The sequence below is a fragment of the Callorhinchus milii genome, unplaced genomic scaffold (assembly GCF_018977255.1).
Source record: "Callorhinchus milii isolate IMCB2004 unplaced genomic scaffold, IMCB_Cmil_1.0 Scaffold4, whole genome shotgun sequence".
Lineage (NCBI taxonomy): Eukaryota > Metazoa > Chordata > Chondrichthyes > Chimaeriformes > Callorhinchidae > Callorhinchus > Callorhinchus milii.
In genome coordinates, this window is record NW_024704745.1 from 52,601,591 (window position 1) to 52,628,802 (window position 27,212).

General features: G+C 39.5%; 1 protein-coding gene across 1 annotated transcript in view; it reads left to right on the plus strand.

The window, feature by feature from the left end:
• The first annotated feature begins 1,472 nt into the window (after window positions 1–1,472).
• LOC103184035 (short transient receptor potential channel 6) overlaps window positions 1,473–27,212 on the plus strand; it is a 46,322-nt gene continuing 20,582 nt past the window's right edge. Inside the window, exons 1-6 of the mRNA XM_007901863.2 lie at window positions 1,473–2,240; window positions 8,212–8,397; window positions 12,325–12,489; window positions 16,072–16,288; window positions 24,438–24,668; window positions 25,734–25,998. Of these exons, the coding sequence (XP_007900054.2) occupies window positions 1,512–2,240; window positions 8,212–8,397; window positions 12,325–12,489; window positions 16,072–16,288; window positions 24,438–24,668; window positions 25,734–25,998 (1,793 nt within the window). The 5' untranslated portion in view covers window positions 1,473–1,511. The remainder of the gene's footprint in view (window positions 2,241–8,211; window positions 8,398–12,324; window positions 12,490–16,071; window positions 16,289–24,437; window positions 24,669–25,733; window positions 25,999–27,212) is intronic.

Here is a 27,212-nt window from a genome sequence, read left to right on the forward strand (position 1 = left end):
TATCATAAAATCATAGAATTATACAGCACAGAAGGAGGCCTTTTTGCCCATTGTATCTGTGCTGGCTCTTTGAAAAGAGCTATCCAAATCAATCCCACTCCGCCGCTCTCTCCCCATAGCCCTGCATACATCATGATATCACCTATGTCATCATGATAGCCCAGTGCTGCATCTTGATGTCACCTATGCAGATATATGCTGGAGCCCTTAATATGGCATTAAATGAATGCAGATTTCAACATCTAAAGGTCAATGGAAATGAGTCTTGAGCTAGTGAATTTAGCATTGCTGCACTACTGGAACCGAGAGCCTCAATTTTCTCGTGATCAATTGACAGGATAAAGCTGGTACATGTAGCTCCCAAGTTTCTGATTTCTGCTGTTGTCATGTCAAGTAAGTATGGCATTATTGTGACATGATGGAGTGCAATGATTAAGTCATTTGATATTAAAAAAGATGTTTGGTATTATGCATTGAAATTGAAACGTTAAAATGCTGACCAACATCAGTGGCAGTTTTCGTTTAACTTAGATTTGTTTTAAATATTAGACGCAGAAGTGTACTCGAGCCTTTAATGTTTTTAAAGTTATTCCTCAATGTGTAAAAGATATACAGTTCACTTTTTTCACCTCCATTTAGCTTTATGTTCTTTTTATGTTGGACTATTAATTTGACGCGCTAAAAGTGGAGGATATGTACAGGGGGGCCATAGGGTGATGTGATCACATGGTGGGATGTTTTACTCTGACATATATCATCTTGACAGTAAGTAAAGTTGATATTCCCCAAACCCGAATATATATTGGAAACCCGTTGTGGTGTTGGGGAGGGTAGGTGTGGAGATGGAGGGTGGAGGAGCTGTGATAGTTATGACTGTTAGGAATTTTAGGACTCAAGTTGTGATAATCACTCAACGCATTTTGGAATTAAGTCAGCGTCGTCAGTTGCAGTATAAATCCAGGCTTACTGCAGCTGATTTCAACAAAATCCTGGACCTTAAAACAATTAATTCCCTTTGAAAGGTAATAAGCTACTGTTAGACCTTTGAATGTCACATAAGATCCAATTTAACTTCTGGCTTTTAAGACTGTTTACAGTATAACTGATGTTCAGGGCCGGAGGAAACATAGCTGAAGAGCTTGCATTGAGTAAGGAACAGTGCATCCAAAAATCTGATACAATCCTGTGTAACAAATAAAAAACGTAGGGTGAATGAATTGCTCTGTGCTCAAGGTAAGGGAAGCTCCTCTTCATTGAATTATTGCTAGGTGCTGCAACTTTGTTGAGTTGTCTAACAATCTCCCCTGTCCACTCCCTCCACTTTGCTAACTCTTGCCTGCTTCATGTCACCCAATTTCAAACAGGAAAAATAACTAATAATGGAGTTTGAAAATTTCCCATTGATTGAGAATTGCAGGCAAACAAAATGTGAAATTTTCTTCTGTTTTAACTCAGGCTTTTTTTCTTGGTGCAGACGCTTCAATGGAGATAGGCCACTGCGACGACAGACAATGCAGAAAGGAAGGAGGCAGGCATTCCGGGGGCCTGCTTACATGTTTACTGACAGATCGACTAGTCTAAGTGCCGATGAAGAACGATTTCTGGACGCAGCTGAATATGGCAACATTCCTGTGGTCAGAAAGATGCTCGAGGAGTTTGGATCACTCAACGTGAACTGCGTTGATTTTATGGGTCAGAATGCACTGCAGTTAGCTGTAGCAAATGAGCATCTGGAGGTCATAGAGCTTCTGCTGAAAAGGGATAACCTGTCACGTGTTGGGGATGCCCTATTGTTGTCCATCAGTAAGGGCTATGTGCGAATAGTGGAGGCCTTATTAAGCCACCATGCTTTTACTGCCGGATGTAGGCTAACTGTAAGTCCAAGCCAGCAGGAATTACAGCATGATGACTTTTATGCCTATGATGAGGATGGTACTAGGTTTTCCCATGATGTCACTCCAATAATCCTGGCAGCCCATTGCCAAGAGTATGAAATAGTTCACATTCTTTTGAGGAAAGGCACACGTATAGAGCGACCACACGACTACTTCTGCAAGTGTGGTGAGTGCACCGAGAAACAGCTGCACGACTCCTTCAGCCATTCTAGATCTAGGATAAATGCCTACAAGGGTTTGGCAAGTCCTGTTTACTTGTCACTGTCCAGTGAAGACCCAGTACTAACCGCTCTGGAACTCAGCAATGAGCTAGCTGTGCTGGCCAACATCGAGAAAGAATTTAAGGTGAGTTCAGTCTTAAAGAAGGTGAGGTGGGAGATGAAAGCTTTAATATTATTTAAAACATCACAAACATCACCCAATTATGTTTATAAAATTTACTGAAGATCAGGACAATATGTAGTACATTTTGGTATGAAGAATAGGGGAAGAAAATACACCTTAAATAGTAAGATTTGATATGAAGTGGAGGAGTAGAGTGACATTGATGTGCAAGTACATATATTAAAGTTACAACAACAACAACAAGATTCCATTTATTGAGCGCCTTTCACGTCGGGAGGACGTCCCAAGGTGCTGTACAGTTGGGTCAGGACCTGAACAAGGGGGAAATGGTCAGGGTGAGGGGAGGGAAGGGAGGGAGCGAGGAGGGGGTAGAGAGTTGAGAGGGGAGCTGAAGGCACGGTCAAAGAGAAAGGTCTTGAGACCGGCCTTGAAGGAGGAAAGGGAGGAGGCGGTGAAGGCACTGGGGGATAGAGTTCCAGAGCCTAGGGGCTGAGAGGCTGAAGGCCCGGCCACCGATGGTAGGACGGTTGGGGCGGGGGATGTGGAGCAGACCGGAGCCAGAGGAACGGAGGGTACGGGCAGGTAGGTAGGGGGATAGTAGGTTGGAGAGGTAGGAGGGAGCAAGGCCGTGAATGGCCTTGTAGGTGAGGATGAGGATCTTGAAATCGATCCTCTGGGGGATGGGGAGCCAGTGGAGGCGAGCGAGGGTGGGAGTGATGTGGTCCGAAGCCTGGTGCGGGACAGTACACGAGCTGCAGAGTTCTGAATGACCTGCAGCTTGTGGAGGGAGGTGCCGGGAAGGCCGGCGAGGAGAGAGTTCCATAGTCCAGCCTTGAGGTGATAAAGGCGTGGACCAGAGTTTCAGCAGCGTGAGGGGTGAGGTAATGCCGTAGTCTGGCGACATTCCGGAGGTGATGGAAGGCGGTGCCAGTTGTGGTGCGGATATGAGGGAAAAAGGACAGCTCAGGGTCGAACAGAACCCCGAGGTTCCTGACTGGCTTTGAAAGGTGGAGAGTGCAGCCTTGGATGCTGATGCTGTCAGCGCCTGTTAGCAGCAAAGGTAGATGAAATCATTAAAAGGGCCATAAAAAGGCAAACTTTTTTCTTGATTTTATATATATATATAAAATACAAAAGTAAGTAAATAATTTGAACCCAGAAGGGAGTTCTACCAGTGTCATAGCCAACAACAACAAAATTACATTTATAGAGCGCCTTTAATAAATCGATCATTCACTGATCAATTTAATGGCTGCTTGGTATGTGTAAATTGGCTGTCAATTGGAAGAGAGATTATATGAAGTTGCCCTGTCTCAAGGACAGCATATGATTGTGATCATGTGTGGGGACTATGCTGGTCATCCTGCACGTTTTACATTCTTCCCATGTCTGTTTATTAACGTAAAGTGCAGCTGTTCTGCTTGAGTGTAACTCCATTAGGAAATATCAAATCAATGCTTGCAACATCTGGTAAGTCCTGAGATCCCTTTGACAATGTTTATCCCATGGTCAAGGCAAACACAAGGCAACTCATATGTTTATCTTTCTAATTGAAGAAGAACATTGGATTAAATAGCAAATCAATAGGGCATAACTTTGTTTTTCCTGGTGCTTCATTTGACTGTGGCTACAACAAATTGTTCCAGACTTCTGGATAATCCTAACATTTGGTATAGTGCCTTTCATGTCCGAAAGATGTCCTAAATCGCTTCACAGGACATACTGTAAGGCCTGGTGAATGTGTTTGTGGGTGAATGTGGTTGTTTCATATAAATAAAGGATATTTTGATTAATGTAACCAGAATGTACTGTAAATGGTCTATGCTTTTATTTATCTATTATAATGGGATTGCCTTGCCAATCATGCTCCTTACTCTAGACCAGGGGCTCTCAAACTTAGTCACATTGAGCCTCCCTAAGCCAAGAAAGAAAATAATTGTGTTTCCCACAGTTCACCAAGACAACACAAAGAACTGAAAATCCTATATCCACATCAAAGTACAAGGGCTCTGATCAGTAAGTTACAATAAGAATATGAACATCAAAAGCATCAATTCTACTTCACCAAGCACTTTCATGCTTGCTTTGTCTTAAAAGAGCAGCCAAAACAAAACTGCACAAACACTCCAGGAAATCACAACATCTAACAACTGCAGAGCATGTCAGTGCAATATCTTCAGTGGGAGGAATGAACCGGTCTCCTCGCTGATTAGGTCAGGGATAGCTCAAACATAACCCCCCCACCCCCAAAACAGGGTGAAGGAATTTATTCCTAGACCACTAATTATGCCACATTTGACCAGAGGCTAAGATTGTTACAAAAACATTCTGGGTTGTAGATGCAAGCAGTGGGGCTGAACCAGTGCTTTGAGTTAATGACTTGTCAAATGCCTGGAGTGATCTCACCGATCAAATGCTAAGAAATCAGCTGAGGATCACTGAACAGCTACAGGTGTACTGGTCATTTTGCAATAAGCACTTTGATTCTCACATGCAAATTGTTCCTTTAGGCTGGTCTGTAAGTAAATATTAATCTTAAATTGTGATTAAGTAGTGTTGTGTGCATCCTAAATATTTAATCAATGAGGTAATTTTATTTCGAGAGAACAGAATTGTATTTATTTAGAATCATGGCTAAATAGTATTCTTCATGGCCTGGCAATTCTGGTACGCAAAAAGATTGAGTAAGCAGGTGAGCAGATAATAATCATTTATCTGTTTAATTTAGCATCTTTCCACCCACATCCATGGCCATCCCCTCGATCTGATGATTACCTGGGGCCTCACTGTTTCAGATATTGCCATCACTGTTAAAGCCATCTGAGACTTGTATTTCATCTCCTGTACCTCCTCCTTTCACCCTTCCTGTCGCTTAACCCTCTACAATCCTTTATTGCCCCTGGAAAAAAATATCCCTTCATGTTTAAATAGTCATTTGAACTCTTACCTCACTGGACTTCCTCCCATAATGACCTATCCTCCTCAATCACTGTCCTCCACAACTTCCTCTCTGTCATCCTTGACACCCTTGCCCCAGTCACCTCTCCTACTCTCGCAAGACTCCCTGTTATACCTCTGCTCCCTCAAGTCCCAGGTGCATTCTGTTGAAGGATTCTGCTGAATGCACCTGGCACAAATCCATATGGAGCTATGCAGGTCCTGTAGGATTATGTGGTCCATCACCAGATCTGGCTGGACTGCACTAAGACCTACTGCTCTGCCCTTGCCTCAGCTAAAGCAACCTTCAACTCCAAGATCATCCTAGCCAAGGGCAACCCCAGGCTCCTTATATCTACCACAACTCCTCTGTCCAAATTCCCATGCCTTATCCCTCTCCTCCAATTGCAAATGTGAGGAGATGATAGATTTCTTTGAGTCCAAAATCATTCATCTTATCCCATTCAGTTAGGTTCTCTTTCTGAACAACTTGCACTTACATAATGCATTTCATACAGGATGAATATCTGAAATTTTGAATTTGATTCATGTGGAGCTATGCAAGTGCTGTAAGATTATGTGGTTCCAAATTATCATGGGAAAAGATCCTTAATATGCATCTGATATTCCTCCACAAAATATCCTGACAGTTTTGGTTATTAAATATCCTGATTTGCTTGATATAAATGACTTGAACGAGAATGGAATTTATAGACTTTACTGTATTTACTAATTTACTTTCTAATGTAATAATGAGACAATATAAATGCTTCAATTACCTATGCATGCACTGGAATCTTTCACATTTGCTATAAATACACAGTCACTATACATTACAGTAAATCTTGTGAAACGTTTGAGATATGTAGACAGCATGACAAGGGACTGTGTCAAAATGCAAGGATTATCATTATTAATAAATTACTCTTACATATCTCAAATGAACAGATTGCCAATGTGCAGAGACTGAATTGGTTGTAATTAGCAGTAAACAACACAGTTTCCATTTGCAGAACACAAACTGCCTTTACTAAATGTGTGGACTGGGTGTCTGAGATTATTATGGCAGTGCTTTACAGATAAACCCTACAAAATACACAGTCAATCCACTTTACAATATATTCTATGAAATACATTGAGACACCTCAACAATGTTATAAGGCACTATATCAAATGCAAGGATTTTTATTATTATTAAGATGTCAACTCAACCTTTGCTACAGCATGATTTATTCTTTACCTTAAAGTTTCTCTTTCTCACTTTAAACCCATTTTATTTTTTGAAACAGGAGCACTATTAAACAGCCATGTTTTGTAGCACACTCATTTTACTTGTTTTGCAAAGACTGGGAGGTATTAAAGTAATACGACTATATTCAGATTAAATGGCATGTTATAAACAAATTCATTACTTTTAATCTGAACCAGCTCTAAATGATAGAGGCACATTTTGTGTCCAAAAACTCATTACTTTATAACAGTAAATGTAGAATGAGACAAAGCTATTTGCCTTATTCGTGCTTGTAATGTACAATTTACATGTTCATGAATTCTAAACAATTAAAATTCCTGAATGATGAAAAAGCCACAACTAAAGATTCCAAGAATATAATATAAATCTTGACGTAATTGCTTTTGACTTTGCAATCCACACTATTTAATCCACAGAAATTACTTTTTTTCAGATGATAGCACCATTAACCATTGACTCAGCAGCATAGTATATAGTGTGTTGCATCAACATTGTCTATATTCATTCCTCTGACCTTCAATGCTGTCATTTTTTTCTTACTTCCTGAAATCACAAATTCATCTAGGCATAATCTTAATGGTGCCCTCTGGTATTTTGCCCAAGTGCCAATTCTTCACGCGAGCTCAGACAGTGAGGATCAGCAGGATATGTGACAATAGGAAGTTTCCCAGATGATCTTATTGTAGATGATTGATGAGCACTGTGGGACATTGCTGTGCAAAGATTGGTTGTTGCATTTGCAAAACAAACAGTCCCTCCACTTTGTAGTTTTGTCTATAAAGAGCTTGAGCTGTGACCTCGAGCATGAAAGGTTCTACACCAAATGTAAAGATTGTTATTACCTGAATTTTCCAGCAGTGGTCACTTAATAGCAATGGCAACCTGACTGATTTTTCCTGTTCACTTTTAAAGCAACAACAACAACAACAATTTGCATTTATACCTTCATGCCGGATAGTGTTTTGGAGTGTTGACAGCTCCAAGACACTACCCAAGACACAATGCAGTCAGTGGGTCGATTGAGACAACAACTTTCACTTATATAGAGCCCTCAACGCAGGGCAGCATCTCAAAGCTTGTCTGAGACTGTCTTCACTGTATGTCTGAATTCCATTGCACTAAGTGACTGAATAATCCAAGTAGATTTCCAGTCCTGATGTTAATGATATATTCAGAACACAAAGGAAGGCTAACTCACAATATTTCTTGACACCATTCCTTAATAAGGAATCCAAGTCGCACAGATAGGGACTTGTTCTGGTAACCGTAAGTACATCATGCTTACATGTAAGAACTCTGTAGATCCTGCAGGAGATTCTAGTGGAATTCTTTGTAAAGGAATACTGTTAAGATACAATGCAAATTGCTCAATTAATCAAAATAACTCAAAACTTCTTTGACGTGTTTTCAGTCAGCTTTCCCCTCCTATCCACCATGGTTCCCATCCCCTGCCTGCGTGGCCAGCCAGCATTGTCAAGCATTGTTGAGCACTTTGAGTCATCCTCCTGATGTGAAAGGAGCCACATAAATGTAAACTGTATTTTGAATCAGATCTCTTAAAGGAGGTCTTGAATGTATAAAACAAGTCTGTATAACATTTTACTTGGAGTTCTATTTTCTGATTTCATCTGAATAATAAGCCCCTATTTCAAAGTAACACTGTAGTGATGTTATAAAACTAACACTATTAAGTATAACACTAACACAGTATCAGTGGAAGAGGGAATATGTTAAAATCACAGATCACAACATACTAATCATTTCAATTTTATTTTTCTCCAGAATGATTATAAAAAGTTATCCATGCAATGCAAAGACTTTGTTGTTGGACTTCTAGACTTATGTCGGAATACTGAAGAAGTAGAAGCCATTCTGAATGGAAATGTGGAGACCGTTCACGATAGTAACCCTTATCTTCGACCAAGTCTTAGTAAGCTAAAACTGGCCATTAAATATGAGGTCAAAAAGGTAGGGAAGGCACTGTGAAAATATTTCATTTATTCAATGTGTTGTAAGCTACATTTTTCCCCTGTTAAAATTGCTAATATTGTAACCGTATTCTTGATTTGTTTTTTCTTGCAAGCAGAATGATAAGATTTTGGAAAAAAATGGTTCTAATGAACTCAAGCTTAAAGTTGCAAATATGATTGATCTGAAATGTTAAGAGGCTAACTGGCTGCTTGCTTTTGGAATATATCATGGCTTTATCAATTGATACTAAAATTCAATTGCAGTGGCATAAGGACATACTCATCACTACATTAAGATTACTGACATTATTATTATATTGACTCAATGAGCTTGTGATAACCCATCAGATTGCCAGTTTCCTTTGACAGTTTATCAAGTTATTATTAGATAGTCCATCTTGTTACCGACTAAGAAAATAAATGTCTGCTTTAATTTTTTAGGATCAAATCTTGCATCCTAAAGATCACAGTATTACTGCTGTGCACGCAAACATCATTTGCTGATAAACACCAGTAGTTTCTATGAACATAAATCAGTAAAATGTAATAAATTTCACCTCTAAAATTAGAATTTCCTGATCCGTTTTGGGATCCCTGATTGTACATTTGCGAAAACAGAAACTCACCAGGTGGCAATGCTCGTCCTATGAGTACCTGATCTGGTTAATGGGCATATTCATGGTATCTGCATTACAGCCAGATGGGTTTCCAGATGCACGCGCAATACTGGAAGCAACTTACTTACATATTCCCAGGACTGGCATGGTAGCTAGGCAGGTTTCCTGGTAAGTGGATGTTCCAAAATAGAATGCAATTGTCACCGCATGTTCATCTTTTTGTGTCATATGCACTCCTACACCCTCCAATTTTCTCCTAATGTTTGACACAAAAAATACACCCTGAGAAAAATCAAAAAATTCTACTCAAACAACCCACTCTATCTCTAGGAAGCACTGAGATACATTATCCTATGTGAAAGGCACTGGAGAAGTGCAAGTTGACAAACTTGGGGCTGAGAATCATTCAGATCATTATGTTTGTGACTATGTTTGACAATATTTTATAAATGTTGTGGAAGGTTGCTTAAAAAAGACATTGCCACCCCCAACTTTTCCACCTTGTCAAACAATGGGGACAACTGAACCTATCTGCCTTGGTAAGGCCTTGCTAATGGGGAATGTTGCAAAACACAAGTGATTGCAGTGACGTGAGCAATAATATAACTTTAAGGTTTAATGTGTAATTTACTTTATTTGATTGATACATTTAATTAGATTTTTCAAAAAATATATAAGTAGAGAAATGATGAGACCATTATTTTCCATATTGTAGAACAGCCCTGAGTATCTTATTTCCAACCATAATTCATTCATTTGCATTTAGACTGTATTCAAATCCCTTCATGGCCTCGCACCTCCCTATCTATCCGATTTGCTTACCCCCCACTCCACCACCTGCTGCCTTCACTTGGCCGGCTCCAACCTCCTGTTCGTCCCTCATCCCTTCTGCTCCAGCATTAGTGGCTGTGCTTTCAGCCACTTTACCCCGAAGCTCTGGAACTCTCTCCCTCAATCCCTCTGCCTTGTCCCCTCCCTCGCCACTTTTAAATCCCACCTAAAGACCTTCCTTTTTGATTGTACTTACAGTCACTTCCTCCCTCTCTCTCCCCCTGGCTCAGGGTCAGACTACGCCACTATCAAGTGCTCCGGGATGCTACCCCACATGAAGGACTCAATATTAATGCAAGTTGTTGTATTTTTGGTCACCAGTTTAGCGTCTTATTCTGTGTATCTTTATGCTGTAGTCCTTTTCAATATATTATTCATGGTGGTTCCAGTATTTTGCTGTTGCAGTGTATAAAGAAAAATCAATATGTGTGCTAAGCCTGACTGCCTTGGATATTATGTTAAAAATTTGCAACACAGCCTTAATTTCAAACGCAACATTCAAACATTTGGAACTCGACTTCTTAGTCTTGATGAAACCTTTACTGTAGAATGTGCTAATGTTTCCTCTAAAACGAGCTAGCTTCTTTAATGGTACCTATCCCACAAAAATAGTTACTCATCAGCTAAACTGAGTTAACGTCCGAGGATATTGGGAAATTATATGTACAAAAGATTATAGTTTGTTATTGTCTTTCTCTGAATGTAAGTCCTGAGTAAGGAGCTTGAAGAGCTGTAGTGCCAGGCATCCTCGACTGCACAGACTGAACCAATACAAGCAAATGTGGGAGAAATTCCACCTGGAAACAGATATACTTTTGTAAGTAGGATTTTAGAGTGTTCAGAATTTTGCAAATTGCTGAATTCAATCTTAAATTTGAAGGTGTTTTTCTGTTGTTTAGTTCTTATAGAAAATCGACTTCAAAATTAAGGCTGTATTTAGGAATTTGCTAAATTTTCAGTGCCCTGAAATGCTACATAAATGGACTAACTCTAGATCCAGGTGGAATTTCAACCCAGCAGTGACTGATCTGAAAGACATACATATCAATTATGGAATTATGCCATAATATTTCAGGATCCCACTCTTCCCTGGGAGGATTCATGTCCTTTTTGAATTTCAAAACCTAAATTGGAACAGTTTGATGTGCTAAATGTGAGAAAAGTCATCACTGAATGTGTCTCCTCACTGCCTGTGAATGTACTTATAACACAAAGGAGATTGCATTTTTCACTATTTTAGAATGATGGTCACTGATACGCTGACATTAACTTTGAATCCCCAGAGGCACACATACAAGCATTTTTCAGATACATATTGAGCATCAAAGGCCCCACATTTCATCTAGCCTTAGTCTGTGAGACCAAATATCGGATTGTGCAGAATTGTAGGAAATTTTTAAATTGAGGTCTTAATTTAGAAATTGTTTTCCCACATCCTTGAAAAAGAAATGTCTTCTAATTTAAGACAACATTTTAGAATTTTAGACAATTGTCAATAAGTCCTAAATCTTAAGACGAAATGGTTTACAGATCAGGAGTAAACAGAATTTCAGGCCAGTATTAAGTCCACACTTAAAACTGCAGTGTTTTGCAGTGAGGCTTACTGAGTTTCACTGAAGTGCAGAATGGAATGCAAATTGCACTTATAAGTTGTTTAGCTACTGTTTGAGTTCCAACTATTGCTTCATTCTTTGTAATCTTTAAGATTGTATTTTGCAGTAATTTGTTTTTAGTATATCTAACACACTCATAGCAATGCTCTATAATAAAAGGCATCAATATTAAAATTGAATGATAGAAAAGGATGAGCGATGCAGGGAATCTCTGTGACTTCTCCATTGTGTAACTGTGATACAAATGAAAAGTTTCCTCACAACCCAAATGTAAAAAACACACTCAGAAGCACTTTGAGTCAACAAAACAATGCAGACTAATTTAATAACTGCAGAAAACAACATGTAGCTTCATGCTTGCAATGTATAATGCATTATATAGTTCACTCCACAAACTACAGTATATTAAAACTCTATGTTCTTCACCTTACTCAATTTTGAAATTAATGAAAATAAAGTAAGATTTATGGATTACTGAAAAAGTGCAGTTTTAGTCTTCTGAGAACTGTGGTAGAGTTATAGTATTTAATTATTGTGCGTTCAGGATGTTGGCACTAGGGACAAGGTAACCCATCATTTGGTAGCACTTTTTCATCCAAAACTTTAAATCACATCTTAAGTCTAAATATTAAGTCTGTTATGTTTAATATATCTTAAGAAAAAACAATTGCGTTTATTAATAACTTCACTTTTTGCTTCAAAGAGAAATTGAGAAGTTGATCTTGTTCAATGTTTCCAGTATTCAAATTTGTGTATTTGGGGAATTTTCCTTGACTACATAGTAACCAGAAATACTGTATTACTTCCAAGGTACTTACTTAACATACCTGCAATTAACCTCTACTCTATGGTGTTTCTTTCAAGTTTGTAGCTCACCCAAACTGTCAGCAACAGCTTCTGTCTATCTGGTATGAAAATCTCTCAGGATTGCGTCAACAACCAATTGCAGTCAAGTTTCTGGTGGTGCTTGGTGTCGCTATAGGCCTGCCATTCCTGGCCATGTTTTATTGTATTGCGCCCTGCAGCAAGGTCAGTCTTCAGCCTTCACAAATCTCCTCATGTATAACAATAAATATTGCACTTGATACAATGACGTTGTTGAGATGTCTCAAAGCTCTTCGCAGGGTTTTACTGTGTATTTGTAGGCAAATACGGCAGCCGTTTTGCACACAACAATGTCCCACAAACAACTATGAAGTCACATGAACCAGTAACCAGAGTGAAATTCTTTACCCCTTTGGTGATACTGAATTTGGTGGATATTCTGCCTACAGTTTGAACCTTTGTTGGCCCTTCCCCTCGCATTAGTTTTGAATGTTCTGTATCTGAAGGTTTTAAAGGTTTCATGTGAATCTCTGTTCATTTCATCCAACTGCATATTGCCCCAATTTTTTTGAATAAAGTGTTTGATGCCTTTTTAAAATATTTCTTACATAATTGTGCACAAAGACGTATCTAATAACACTTTCTTCCAGTGTCGTAACTCACTGAGGAGAATACTCAGTCATTATCAAGAATGAATGGTGTAGTTAAGAATAATATTATTATTATTTGTTCAAAATAGTCTGATTTTATAGACAAAAATAATAGTGTCTGCAAAATGAGTTTCTGATTTTAAGAAATTGGACTCATTCTTAATGACAAAGTATTATTTATAAAGGCCATGATTATAATAATTCTTGCATTTGATCTAGCCCCTTTCAATTTGGGAAAATATCTCCACGTGATTTACTGTGAAGTTTAGTGACTGTGCATTAAATAGTAACCATGTATCTATGCCAATTTAACACCATACTTAATAAATCTCTATACAGTCATTTCATTAGAATCAATTACCCATATAATAAATTGCTACATCTCTGCTATGCATAAGCATTTGTTATGAACAAAAATATTTCAGCCACAATTTGTAAAAACGTCTATGAAGCTGCATCTTTTGGGGCTCACTGGTTAGAGCACTCGCCTCGCAAGGGAGAGACCTGGTTTGATTCTCGGCAGAGCGAAATGTTGGGCAGGTTTCCATACTGCACATACTGTTTACCTAGAGGTATGTAGGCACCCAGTTAGTCGATTGGTGGATCACTTTTCGGGGATAATAATCCCTCCAAAAAAAATAATAATAATAATTTGGTCACTCAATCCACGACTGTTTGTGGGACACTTCTGTGTGCAATTGGCTGCCGAGTTTTGCCCCCCAAATATATAGTCAATTCACTTTACAGTGTATCCTGAAGACATGATAAGAGACTATATCAAATGCAATGATTATTATTATTATCTAAACCTATTGTGAGATCGATTGTGATATTATCGAGAGCAATTTGAGGTGACCTTCTGCGACCTCTATTTGATGCTGTGATTTTGTTTTGTTAAATAGCTCTGGCAAAAATGAATAACAATTGTGCATGCATTCTGTCAGATCTGTGGATGGTTGGAGATATTGATTTACTTGCTCATTATAGGGTAATGTGCTCAGCATTATACAATCACCTCATTAACATTATCTTACCAGGCATGTTGTACCTTTATTGATTATTCATTAAGTTCCAGGTTCATCTACAAGTTGATTGATTTCCTTCCTGTATAAAATGACAGTTTAGCTCAAAGCTGCAGAGCAACAACAACAGAGTAAAGGTTACCTTTCCCATCAACCAAATTACTTAGGATATGCACCATATTTAGATTTTCAGGACTACCAATAGAGAGTGGCAATATAGTGCAGGAAGGCTATGTGAACTGGTTGTTGTTGCTTATCCAGTGACAAAGCAGTTCTGAGAACATTTTGAATTTCATTTCACAGATATATTATAAATTATTTCCAGGGCTAAATTATTGCTTGTCTGTAATATTATGTTAGATATAAACTTTCTTTCTTCTTTCTTCTCCCTTCCTTCCTTCCTTCCTTCCTTCCTTCCTTCCTTCCTTCCTTCCTTCCTTCCTTCCTTCTCCCTTCCTTCCTTCTCCTTTCCTTCCTTCTCCCTTCCTTCCTTCTCCCTTCCTTCCTTCTCCCTTCCTTCCTTCTCCCTTCCTTCCTTCCTTCCTTCCTTCCTTCCTTCCTTCCTTCCTTCCTTTCTTTCTTTCTTTCTTTCTTCCTTTCTTTCTTTCTTTCTTTCTTTCTTTCTTTCTTCCTTTCTTTCTTCCTTTATTGTTATTATTATTGTTATCCCCTTATTATTGTTATCATCTGAACTTTGTAATTATTCTTCCCATTGTATACTCATATTACCCTAGCTACTCTGCAGGGTATTACTGCAACTGCAGGGCTAAGTAGTATGCGGCTTCATGCAGTTTGATCTATCAGTCCAAACCCCACAGGTGCTAAGACGCAGTTATGTTTTCACATTTCTCAAATATCACAGATCTGGAAAAAAAACTAATTATACTTTTTTTTAAATGAGCAACTAAACCTCATATTAGTCATGCATCTTCCTTCACCTCCAACTCACAGCTGTGCTTGATACTACTGTCTACCAAGATGGCGTCCTGTGTTCTCTGAACAACATTACTGATGTTATGATTTCATGACCACTGCTACGGTCATAGGAATTCCTGATATGCGTCTGACATGCATCTTTGAAACAAATTAACACAGCAGTGTTAGTGGCATGGCATTTCTCTGGGTAGGAGTCTTAGCGACAGTCTCAGCCTCAAGTCAACATTTTCTATTTCCTGCTGCAGGTGTTCCAGCCAACTGCTACAAAATGAAATACTCAGTTGACTATATTCAAATTTTGACAGTAACGGGCCCTACTTAGTATAACTTCTAAACATTCTTATTTATCTGTGACACTCACAGGTAGGTGAATGCAACTGAAAGAATTGTTCTTGAAAGAGCTAGCACAGACACGATAGGCTAAATGGCCTTCTTCTGTGCTGCAAAAATTTCTGTTTTTTTTGAGTTTTCATTCTCATAATCTCAATTCATATCAATAATAGAATTTGTGAGTTTGTCTCAATTTAAACCCGAATTGGATGGAAGTCCTGAACTGCTACTGTTTCCAAAGTAAACCCATTGGAACATCAGACAGAGAAGACCTACAGATAAAACCATGAATATAAAAAAATACAATAAAGAATAAATAAAATCAGCAAAGCATCAGGAAATTCTTACTGAGATGAAATATTGCATTAACAGCTTCTGTTAGAAACAAGCCCAGTGAGAAGGGTATCATTTAGATGCTGCAGGTCAATCAAAGAAATGATGTTGAGAAGAGACTGAGTAGGAGACAATGGAAAAGGTTCAGCACACATTACAAGGGAAAGGACTAACTGAAAAAAGAGTTCAGTAGCAGGTACAGTAGGAAAGATTCCTGAAAGTATTTAACGGTTTAACAAACCTAGAACACAGAACGCTGCTCATTGATGTGAGTTCTTTGAAGTGCTCTGAGATCCTACCCATGAAGGGCACTGTATAAGTGACAATTGCTGTTATTCTTCTTTATAGTTCCAAAGAAGGTGAAATTATAAAGCACTGAAGGTCTTTATTTTGGAATTTCCAGATTTATTCAGTCGGTATCTTCCAATTTGTTTCTAAGACACAGATTCTTATTGAAGAGCTTGACAAATCTGCTGATATCAAAGTGTTGATAAATGCTTCCTGTTATTTTACAGCTGGGAAAGATCATGCGAGCACCATTTATGAAATTTGTAGCACATGGAGCTTCGTTCACTGTTTTTCTTGGACTGCTGGTTATGAATGCAGCTGACAGATTTGATGGTACAAAACTGCTGCCAAATGAATCGGTTACAGATCACCCCCGGCAACTCTTCCGAATGAAAACAAGCTGCTTCACATGGATGGAACTGCTCATTATTTCCTGGGTAATAGGTAGGAATCCATATTCATTTCATGGTCTCAGAACCTGATGTGTCGAAAATCAATGATAAGACTGTAAGCCAAGCTGAAGAGCCCGAGATCAACAATGCAATTACCTTCAGGAAAGGATGAGAAACCTATTCAGACAAGTAATCCTAACACATGAAAATGTTCAAGGGCATTCTATTACTCTTACCAATGCATACAATTTTTCCTTAAAGAAAGTTACGTTAGGTGTACGGATAATACAGCATAAGAATAATACAGTATGCACTTTTGGTTTCAGTTTTTTCTAACTTTATGGCCATAGAAGCAGGCTTTCACGTATTTTATAGGCAGCACATGTAATGCAAGAGGAACATTCAATTCTATTATTAAGGACTATTGGTGTGTTTTGCCGTTGTGTGCTACCAAACTGGTACTAATTCTACATTAAGTCTGGTTGGTGTTAACAAAGCTGTCAAGCGAAAGAGTGGATGACTCCTTCTTCTGTTAAGATCCAAAGGAAGGGGACATATATTTACAGCTGAAACAGTTAGAAGTGAAATCAGAAAACATTTAATTTCCCAAAGAGTTGTAAGAATATGGGATATGCTGTCTCACAGGACTGTAGATTCAGAACCAATTGGGACATTTCAAAGGGAGACCAATAGATATTTAGAAAGTAAGGTTTAGAAGGAACTTCTTTACATAGAGGGTGGTGAGAATGTGGAACTGAGAGTTGTGGCTGTGGTTGAAGCTGAAAGCATTAATATGTTTAAAATGATACTCAATGCATATGTGAGTGAGCAAGGGATTAGAGGGGTATGGATGGAGGCTAATGACGTGATAAGGCGCTATATCAAATGCAAGGATTATTATTATAATTATTATTAACATTGGACAATTTAACTATGGCCAATTTGACTGAAGTTTTACAAAGTTCATAAAAATGTACTTTTCAGTAGATTTTCTTCCAAAAGCTGTTTGTCATGGTGTAGTGCTGAGTGCAGTTTATTTGTGACCTGTGGTAAAGGTATTGATTGTGCTCCACTCCACAATGGCTCCCTAAGAAAGCAAATTGGATTCAACAACTGAAGCTGACCATTCACTGCATCATTCTCAATTCAGTGTGAACAGTCATGGCATGTTCCTTCTCTCAAGTGACAAATTGTTCTTTGGATTGCTGGGTCAGCATGACAGCAACGGACTAAATGTAATTTCAACTAATTCACAGCCTTTGTAAAAAGGAAATTGTACAGGCAGTATTATGTGTAGCCCTCAGACTGTCTTTGTTACCTCCTGCCTCGACTACTCTGATGCTCTCCTCACCAGTATCCCCAGCTTCACCACCCACAAACTACAACTCCACCGCTCATATTCTCACCCACACTATACTCTGTACCCCCATCACACCAGTCCTCGCCACCACTGGCTCCCTATCACGGAATGGATCGATTTCAAGGTCCTCTCACTCGTCTACAAATCCCTTCACACACTGGCACCTCCTTATTTTTATGAGCTGCTTTCTCCCTACTCCACTACCTGCTGTTTGGTCAGCTGAGTGTCTGCCACATGCGAAACACATCACTATACTTAGGAGTACCTAAACAACAACAACAACAACAACAAGATTCCATTTATAAAGCGCCTTTCACGTCAGGAGGACGTCCCAAGGCGCTGCACAGTTGGGTCATGACCCGAGCAGGGGGGAAATGGTCAGGGTGAGGGGAGGGAAGGGAGGGAGCGAGGAGGGGGGAAATGGTCAGGGTGAGGGAAGGGAGGGAGCAAGGAGGGGGAAATGGTCAGGGTGAGGGGAGGGAAGGGAGGGAGCGAGGAGGGGGAAGAGAGTCGAGAGGGGAGCTGAAGGCACGGTCAAAGAGAACCAGACTGAAAGTTCCATATGTATGTTACCTACTCATGGAGATTTCCATGTCTGTAATTCTCTTTCTGGAGGAACCCATCCTGCTTATTGCAGTATTCAGGAAAGTGTTCGGCTAAGGGTGGCACGAGTCAATGTTTGGGAATCCCAGAGTGTGTGTTGGCTGACTGGTTTGTCAATAACAGTGCCACTGGAGTGGACGCACCTGGTTCAAGAACATGACCACCAAAACTGCTACAGAGGATAAGTTAATTCTGATATTCCATTACCAAATCAGTCACCTTGGAGCCAAATCAGCCCGAACGAAACTGCACTTCAAGAAATATAATCACGCATTGATCATTAGATATCAGATGTATGCAGGTTTCAGTCCTTACTAGGTGGATAGCAGGCACCAGGAACTCCATGCCAGCACCACAGCACAGCTCAGCATAATAGTAATAGTCAATGACAGGCAGTGCGTCTGAGCTATGACCAGGAAGAGGTGGTATTGCTCTCTGGCATTTCATAAGTTTGCAAGCTATGGGGAGATTGATTTGGATAGCTCTTTTCAAAGAGCTGGCACAGACACGATGGGCCGAATGGCCTCCATCTGTGCTGTAAAATTCAATGATTCTATGAATAGTTCCACTGGTGGGGCAGAGCTTCAGCAACAGATGCTGCTTCCCTCTCTTCATACCAAACAATGTAGATATCAAAACCCTGGTAAACAAGCATGTGTGCACTAACCCAGATTCTCAAGCCTCAGAGTTACCTTGATCATCTATTCCAGAGTGGTGGGAGGACCCTTACATGACAACATGATGTGCTCACCACTGTGATGTTCTAGAGGTCCAATACCATGTACCAGGTTTACCCAACACTAAAAGCTTAATCCAGATCCAGGAGCTTTGGCAGGTAGACATACCTATCGTGAAGCTGACTCTACCTTCGGGGTGCTGAGTGACAGATCATTCGTTCTCCCTGCAACTGCTTCCTGTTTTTATCACAAATTAATCTTATTCCTCGATGCTGGACTTTGCAATTGGGCCAAAGGAGACCTTTCCATTGCATGTCCACAACCTTGGAATCATAAAAGCAGACTGCTTGGAGATGTGACTTATAAGTCATACATTTATCCACATTCAAACTTTTTCTATCATTGAAGAGAGACAAGATGATGTGCTGATTTTGTAATGAACAGAGGCTTCAGTACTGCTATATTGCTGTGGATGGTGCTGTAGGTTAACTGGAGATTGCTGTGGCCAGCAACACAATCTACGGGAAATTGATGGATGTGCAGCACATTTTAAAATGTAATTAATCGCTTTTAATTTATTTAAATTTCCAAAATGTTAAACATAATTCTTATGAAAGTGAAGGGCTCTGGAGTATTGTGAAATGAAAGCACTCTCAGACAAATGAGTACATTAACAGCTTTACTCAGGCAATGAGGAAGCATCCAGTTCATGCACCAGCTGATTGCTGGATCTTTCACAAGTTTGATTAAGATGAAGAAGTACGTCAGCCCATCTGATCTCATCCTTCCAGATTAAATTACGTTCCAAACAACACGGTATCAAGGTTTTTTTTTGAATGGGTCCAGTGTCCTGGCCTCAACTTCCCATCATGGTAACAAGTTCCAATTGTTACACCCTGGGTAAATAAATATTTCATGTTGTCTGTCCTGAAGTCTATCTTAATTATTAAAATTGAGCTGATTTCAGGTAAACTGCTTATTTGGTACTTTTATACACAGTATAGTTTTAGAAACCAGCAAAAAAGCCCTAAAAAACTCATTAAGAGCGAGAAAAAGAAGTATGAGGGCAAGCTAGCTAGGAACATTAAGTCTGATTGTAGAAGTTTTTACAAATATATTAAGAGGAATAGGCGAGTGAGGATAAATGTAGGTCCACTTCAGTCAGAGACGGGAGAAGTTGCAATGGGGGATAAGGACATAGCAGAGTCCCTAAATGGGTACTTTGCATCTGTTTTCACCCTAGAAGATACAACAAGTCTGTCAACAATAGAGATGCACCAAAGGGATAAGGACAGGGAGCAACTTAGGGAAATTTTCATTAGTAGAGAATTGGTGCTAGGGAAACTGTTAGCACTAAAAAGTAACAAATCCCCTGGTCTGGATGGCCTGCATCCCAGGATTTTAAAAGAGGTAGCTTATGATATAGTGGAGGCCTTATGTCTGATCTTCCGAAATTCCTTGGATTCTGGAACAGTCCCCATGGATTGGAAGATCGCAAATGTCACACCACTATTTAAAAAAGGTGGAAAGGAAAAGATGAGGAACTAAAGACCAGTTGGTCTCACATCAGTGATAGGAAAAATTTTAGAATCGTTGATTAAGGATGTGGTAGTGTGGTATTTAGGGGAGCACAATATAATTAGGCCAAGTCAACATGGCTTTACAAAAGGGAAGTCATGTTTGACAAATCTCATAGAGTTTTTTGAGGATATTTCCAGTAAACTAGATAAGGGTGAATCAGTGGATGTGGTCTATTTGGACTTCCAGAAGGCATTCGATAAGGTGCCGCATAAAAGGTTAGTCCAAAAGATAAGGGCCCATGGAATTGGGGGAGCATATTAACATGGATTGGGGAATGGTTAACGGGTAGGAAACAAAGAGTAGGGATAAACGGGTCCTTTTCAGATTGCAGGGATGTGACAAGTGGAGTGCCACAAGGATCAGTCCTTGGGTCTCAGCTATTTAAAATCTACATCAACGGTCTAGACAAGTTAATATATCTCAATTCGCAGATGACACAAAACTAGGAGAAAGTGTCAACACAGAGGATGACATTAAAAAAATGCAGCGAGACATAGATAGGTTAGGTGATTGGGCAGGTAGGTGGCAGATGAAGTATAATGTAGGGAAGTGCGAAGTCATCCACCAAGGTAGCAAAAACAGTAGAGCGGGTTATTTTTTAGAAGGGGAGAGATTGGAATGTGTTAGCGTCCAGAGGGACTTGGGTGTCCTTGTACACCAATCACAGAAAGTTAGTCTGCAGGGGCAGCAGCAATTAGGAAGGCGAACGGTATGTTAGCATTCATTATGAAAGGATTAGAGTGTAAGAGTAGGGAAGTCTTGCTGCAACTGTATAGGGCCCTGGTGAGACCACACCTGGAATACTGTGTCCAGTGTGGTCTCCTTATTTAAGGAAGTATGTACTTGCCTTGGAGGGGGTGCAGCATAGATTTACTAGAGTTACGAGGATAGGCTGATCAATTTGGGCCTATATTCTCTAGAATATAGAAGAATTAGAGGGGATCTTATAGAAACCTGTAAGATTATCAAAGAGCATGATAGAGTAGATAGTGGGAGATTGTTTCCCCTGGTTGGAGAAACTAAAACCAGGGGTCACAACCTTAAAATCAGAGACCAGCCCTTTCGCACTGAGTTGAGGAAGAACTTCTTCACTCAAAGGGTGGTGAATGTATGGGACTCACTACCCCAAAGGGCTGTTGACGCTCAGTCCTTGGTCATATTCAAGACTGAGATAGATAGATTTCTTATTGCAAAAGGGATTAAGGGATATAGGGATAAGGCAGGGTCAGGCTATTAGCTGGAGTTAGATTAGAAGATCAGCCATGATTGAATGGCGGGACAGGCTGCTCTTACATGTTATGTTATGGTAATGGTCCATGTGGTGATAATAATAATAATAATCCTTACATTTGATGTAGCAGCTTTCATGTCCAGAGCACTTCTAAGGAATTACTGTAAAATGTAGTAATAAACTGTGTACTTGCAGGCGAATGTAGCCGCCAATTTGCACATCGTATTGTCCCACAAACAGCTATGAAGTGACTGACCGATTTTTATTTGAGGGAGAGGGTTGTTGGCGATGTCATCTGCAGACACGGGGTAAACTTCCACATGTATGCAGATGATACACAAATCTACTTTGCCTCCTCCAGTACCGACTCCAGGTCCGCTCATGTTCTATCAGACATCAGGGCCTGGATGAGTGTAAACCTCCTGCAGCTGAATGTTGATCAGTTGAAAGCCATACACTTTGGCTCCCGTCAACGTCTTCACTCCTGCGGATCTAAACTCCTCAACTTCCCTGGGCTCTCCCTCAGACTCACCGAACCAATGCGCAATCTAGGCACTGGTTTGATCCCTAGCTGTCCTTCCTCTCCCACATCCAGACCCTGACTAGGACCGCCTTCCTCCACTTCCGCCACATTGCCCGCCTCCGACCATACCTTACCCTAAATGCAGCCGAAACCCTCGTGCATGCATTTGTCAACTCCCGCCTGGATTATTCCAACTCGCTCCTCACTGGTCTCCCCAGCTCCACTATTCAAAAAATCCAGCGCATTCAGAACTCTGCCGCTCACATACTTACCCGGACCAAACTCTGTACCCCCATCTCACCAGTTCTGGCCAGGCTTCACTGGCTCCCCATCACCGAACGGATCGACTTCAAGATCGTTCACTCGTTTAAATCCATTCACTCCCTGACACCTCCCTACTTCTCCGACCTCCTCACTCCCCAATCCACCACCCGGCGCCTCCGATCGACGGGCACCGTCCTCCTGCTTTGTCCCTCAAACTCTCCGCCCCACTCCACCACTTTCAGCCACTATGCCCCGAAACTTTGGAACACTCTTCCTCAATCCCTCCGCCTTGCCCCCTCTCTCCCCCTTTTCAAGTCCCACCTTAAAACCTTCCTTTTCGACCGTACTTACGGTCATCTTCCCCCATCTGCTGGCTCGGAATCAGGCTCCGCCATTGTTAAGTGCTCTGAGATGCTGCTCTGCGTGGAGGGCGCTATATAAGTGCAAATTGTTGTTGGCCAGAAATTCCCTACTCTTTACGAATAGTGTCATGGGATCTTGAACGTCCAACTGAAGATACAGATGGACCTCAGTTTAATATCTAATCTCAAATACGGCACCTTCAACAATGCAGCGCTCCCTCAGTACTGTATTGGAGTGTCAGCATTGTCTATGTGAATTCAAAGCCCCAATGTTGGACTTGAACTTGCAACCTTTTGACTCAGAGGTGACTATGTTACCAGAGCCAGTAACTGAGCTAGGCTCATTGTGTTTATTATTGAAAACCTTGATAAAAAGAATAATAATTTGGTCACTCAATCCACGACTGTTTGTGGGACACTGCTGTGCGCAATTGGCTGCTGGGTTTTCCCCACAAAATAAACAGTTAATTCACTTTACAGTATATTCTGGGAAGCGCTTTAAGACATCTCGAAGACGAGATAAGGCGCTATATAAATGCAAGGATTATTACTATAGTATTATTATATTTATCTGAAAATGACTTCTAAGCAGATGCCATTGGTTTTGGAATCTTTCAAAACCTAACCCTCATAAACCATCAATTTCCCTGTGGTAGAGTTTTGACACCCAAAAAATAAACCCTTTTACTTAAAACTCACTGGGATTTAGACCTTTTTGACTTTTGTTAGAATTACTCAAATGGCAGTTAAGGGAGTGGCATGTGACAGATGTTATTTTTCTAGTTAGAAAGAAAGAATATGAATTTGTGTTCATGGCCTATCACAATGATAACATTGCTGAGTATTATTGTCATGTGATATTTCATGTATGTACAGGATTGCATTTGTGCTGCCGAATTTGTAATTGATACCCCCTCACTGGTGAAAATAACCTCAGGTTGTTAGACTCTTACAGACACGAATATCTATCAATGTGAATTCATGATTTTAGTTGTCTTAATATATGCGGAGTTAAAAAAAATCAAAATATTTTTTAAAAAGTTGGTAAAATTGCTTGCTAGTTTTCGACTGGTTATTTTCTGTGTTTTGTTCTTTGTGTGAATATTTGATAGTCTTCTTCCATTTGGAGCATAAAGCAGTCATTAGCAATGATGTATATAATAATAATAATCCTTGCATTTGATATAGCGCTTTTCATGTCTTCTAGACGTCTCAAAGCGCTTCACAGAATATATTGTAAAGTGAATTGACTGCATATTTGTGGGCGAAACTTGGCAGCCAATTGCGCGCAGCAGTGTCACACAAACAGTCATGGATTGAAGTGACCAAATTATTATTTTTTTTTGTTGAGGGATTATTATCAGGCATGTGGAGTAAGGAAACTTGCCCAAGGTTTTGTCCTGCCGGGAATCGAACACAGATCTCTCACTTGCAAGGCGAGTGCTCTAACCACTGAACTACAGGACTCCACAATATGTATATATGAGGTGCACAGTGTTCTGTCAACTCCAACTGACTTTTCTCCAAATTAATCACTGCAATGTACAAATGGGGAAGAATTAATCTACTTTCATTTTCCCCCTTTTTTGTGTTTCCACAGGGATGATATGGTCAGAGTGCAAAGAAATATGGTCCCAAGGTCCCAGAGAATACTTAGTAGAACTATGGAACTTATTGGATTTTGGAATGCTCGCCATCTTCGTAGCATCATTTGTAGCACGATTTATGGCATATTGGCATGCCTCCAAGGCTCAGAGTTTTGTGGATGAAAAAATCAAAATGGATTTAGTTAATGCAACTCTTTCAACAGAAATAGAGTACTACACCTTTGGTTAGTTGATATATTATGTTATCAGTCGTTATTATGCTGATCAATTTGTCTACTATATATCTCTCTTTATATATCAGTACACTCTTTTACGAAAACTAGGAGTCAAGTGAGAAATAAGAATTAATAATAATAATAAAAAAAAATTGCTGGAAACACTCAGAGGTCAGGCAGCATCTATGGAGAGAGGTATGCAAGTTAACATTTCTGGTCGATGACCTTTCGTCAGAACTGTATACAGAATTAATTATTGTTTCTCCCAATGCTTAATAAAAACACACTCTCCAGTTAGTCAGTTAAGGTATTCAAAGATTAACTGACCGCTACTCAGTAAAAGCAGAAATTTCTATAAGTAAACTCCTGATTACTTGTCACTCAAGGGAAAAGGGCTCAGTGACTAGTTATCCAGAGTGGCGATTCAGCCATATGTATGAATACATAAATAAATATGGTCGGGATATTGACAGCATGATGATTTATGTGGTAGTGATAAATTAAGCCAGGGTCAAGTTATCAGGAGTTTATTGTAGATTGCAGCAATACTAGTATAATACACAAAATAAATTTACATTTACAAAGTTTTACAAAGAATGTACAGCACAGACACAGGTCACTTGGCCCAACCAGTCCTGAGTGTATTACAGTATTTTATGTAATATTTAACTTGGAATGTAATAATGCGGATGCTGTTCGTTCATCTCTGGGTTGAGCTGAGACCTGAGCAGGAAGACAGGAAAAAGAAACAAGTGTAAAAGAGTAAATAGAGGCTTACCCTTAAAAGGTGCTTTTACAGAAAGTGGTTCACAACATGCTGCGATACACGCTTACTATGACACTATAAAAAGTGTGTGTGACAGCAAATTGTGAATTGCCTTTATAATGAATTGAGATGTATTACTTCAATCATTATTATTTATTATATTCATAATTCTTATTTATTAATATTATTTAAATTATTATTGATTATTAGATGTCCCGGAGCCTTGGGATGTGCTGACATAAAATATGCTGTATAAATTTGTATTGTATTGTAGACTTAATGATTTGTATTTCGAATATTTCTTTCAGCTCGAATAAAGTGGCTTCCATCTGATCCCCAAATTATATCAGAAGGCCTCTATGCAATAGCAGTTGTATTAAGTTTTTCCAGAATTGCCTACATCCTTCCAGCCAATGAAAGCTTTGGACCTTTACAAATATCCCTGGGAAGAACTGTGAAAGATATATTCAAGTTCATGGTCATATTCATCATGGTTTTTGTGGCCTTCATGCTTGGAATGTTTAATTTATATTCCTACTACCTTGGAGCAAAGCAGAATGATGCCTTTACAACGTAAGTGCTGGCATGGATTTTATGCTTTTATTGTTTTTGTGTTTGCATCTTGATGTTATACAATGTCTGCCCAAATCTATGAAAGTTGTTCAATATGTAAGTCTATTCAATGTTAAACCGAGGTCCCATCTGCCTGTTCAGGTGGATGTTAGAGGACCAATGGCATTATTCAAAAAGAGAAGGGTGTTTCTCTCTCCTGGTGGTCTGACCAACAATCCCCCAAATAAAAACAAAATTGGTTACTCACTCCAAGGCTGTTTGTGGGACAATGCTGTGTGCAACTGTCTGCCATATTTCGCCTACAAAATACACAGTCAATCCACTTTACAGTATATCCCATGGAGTCCTATAGCTCAGTGGTAAGAGCATTTGCCTCGCAAGTGAGAGATCCGGGTTTGATTCCCGTCATGACGAAATGTAGGGCAGGTTTCCTTACACACCTTTGTTTACCTAGCAGTAAGTAGGAACCCGTTAGTTAGTCGATTGGTGGATCACTTTTCTGGGGGTAATAATTTCTTCAAGATAAATAATAATAATTTGGACACTCAATCCACGATTGTTTGTGGGACACCACTGTGTGCAATTGTCTGCCGCATTTCTACAGTCAATTCACTTTACAGTATATTCTGTGAAGCGCTGTGAGATGTTTCGAAGACATAATAACAACAACAACAGCAAGATTACAATTGTATAGCGCCTTTCATGTCTCGAGGACATCCTAAGGCGCTATATCAAATGCAAGGATTATTAAATTATTATTATTATAAATCTGTACTGTTCATGAAAATCCCAGTTACAATTTTCAGGTTTAAGGGCCTAGATTGAGCTCCCCTTTTGTATTCAGGTTTTATTGATTTGTAAAAAGGACACTTTTTAAAAAATCATTTCCTCAAAACAAATGTTGGAAGAAGAGAATAACCTGCCTTTGCTTAGAGTGAGGAAGATGGCCAAATTTTATTCTAGAGAATTTTAAATTTATTGGGGAGAAATGTGTGGAGTTTTATAACAAATTTGGCATCACAATACATCTGGTACAAGACAATAAATTTTTCACCCCATCGATACATAAGATTTTAGCTGGCTTTGCCTTCTCAACTATTTATTGATAAAACTGTATAGACTTTAACAATCTGACAATAAATAAATTCACTGATAATCAGTCACAGTTTCAGTAATGAGTAAGATAGACTTGTAAAATTGGCACTTTACAACAT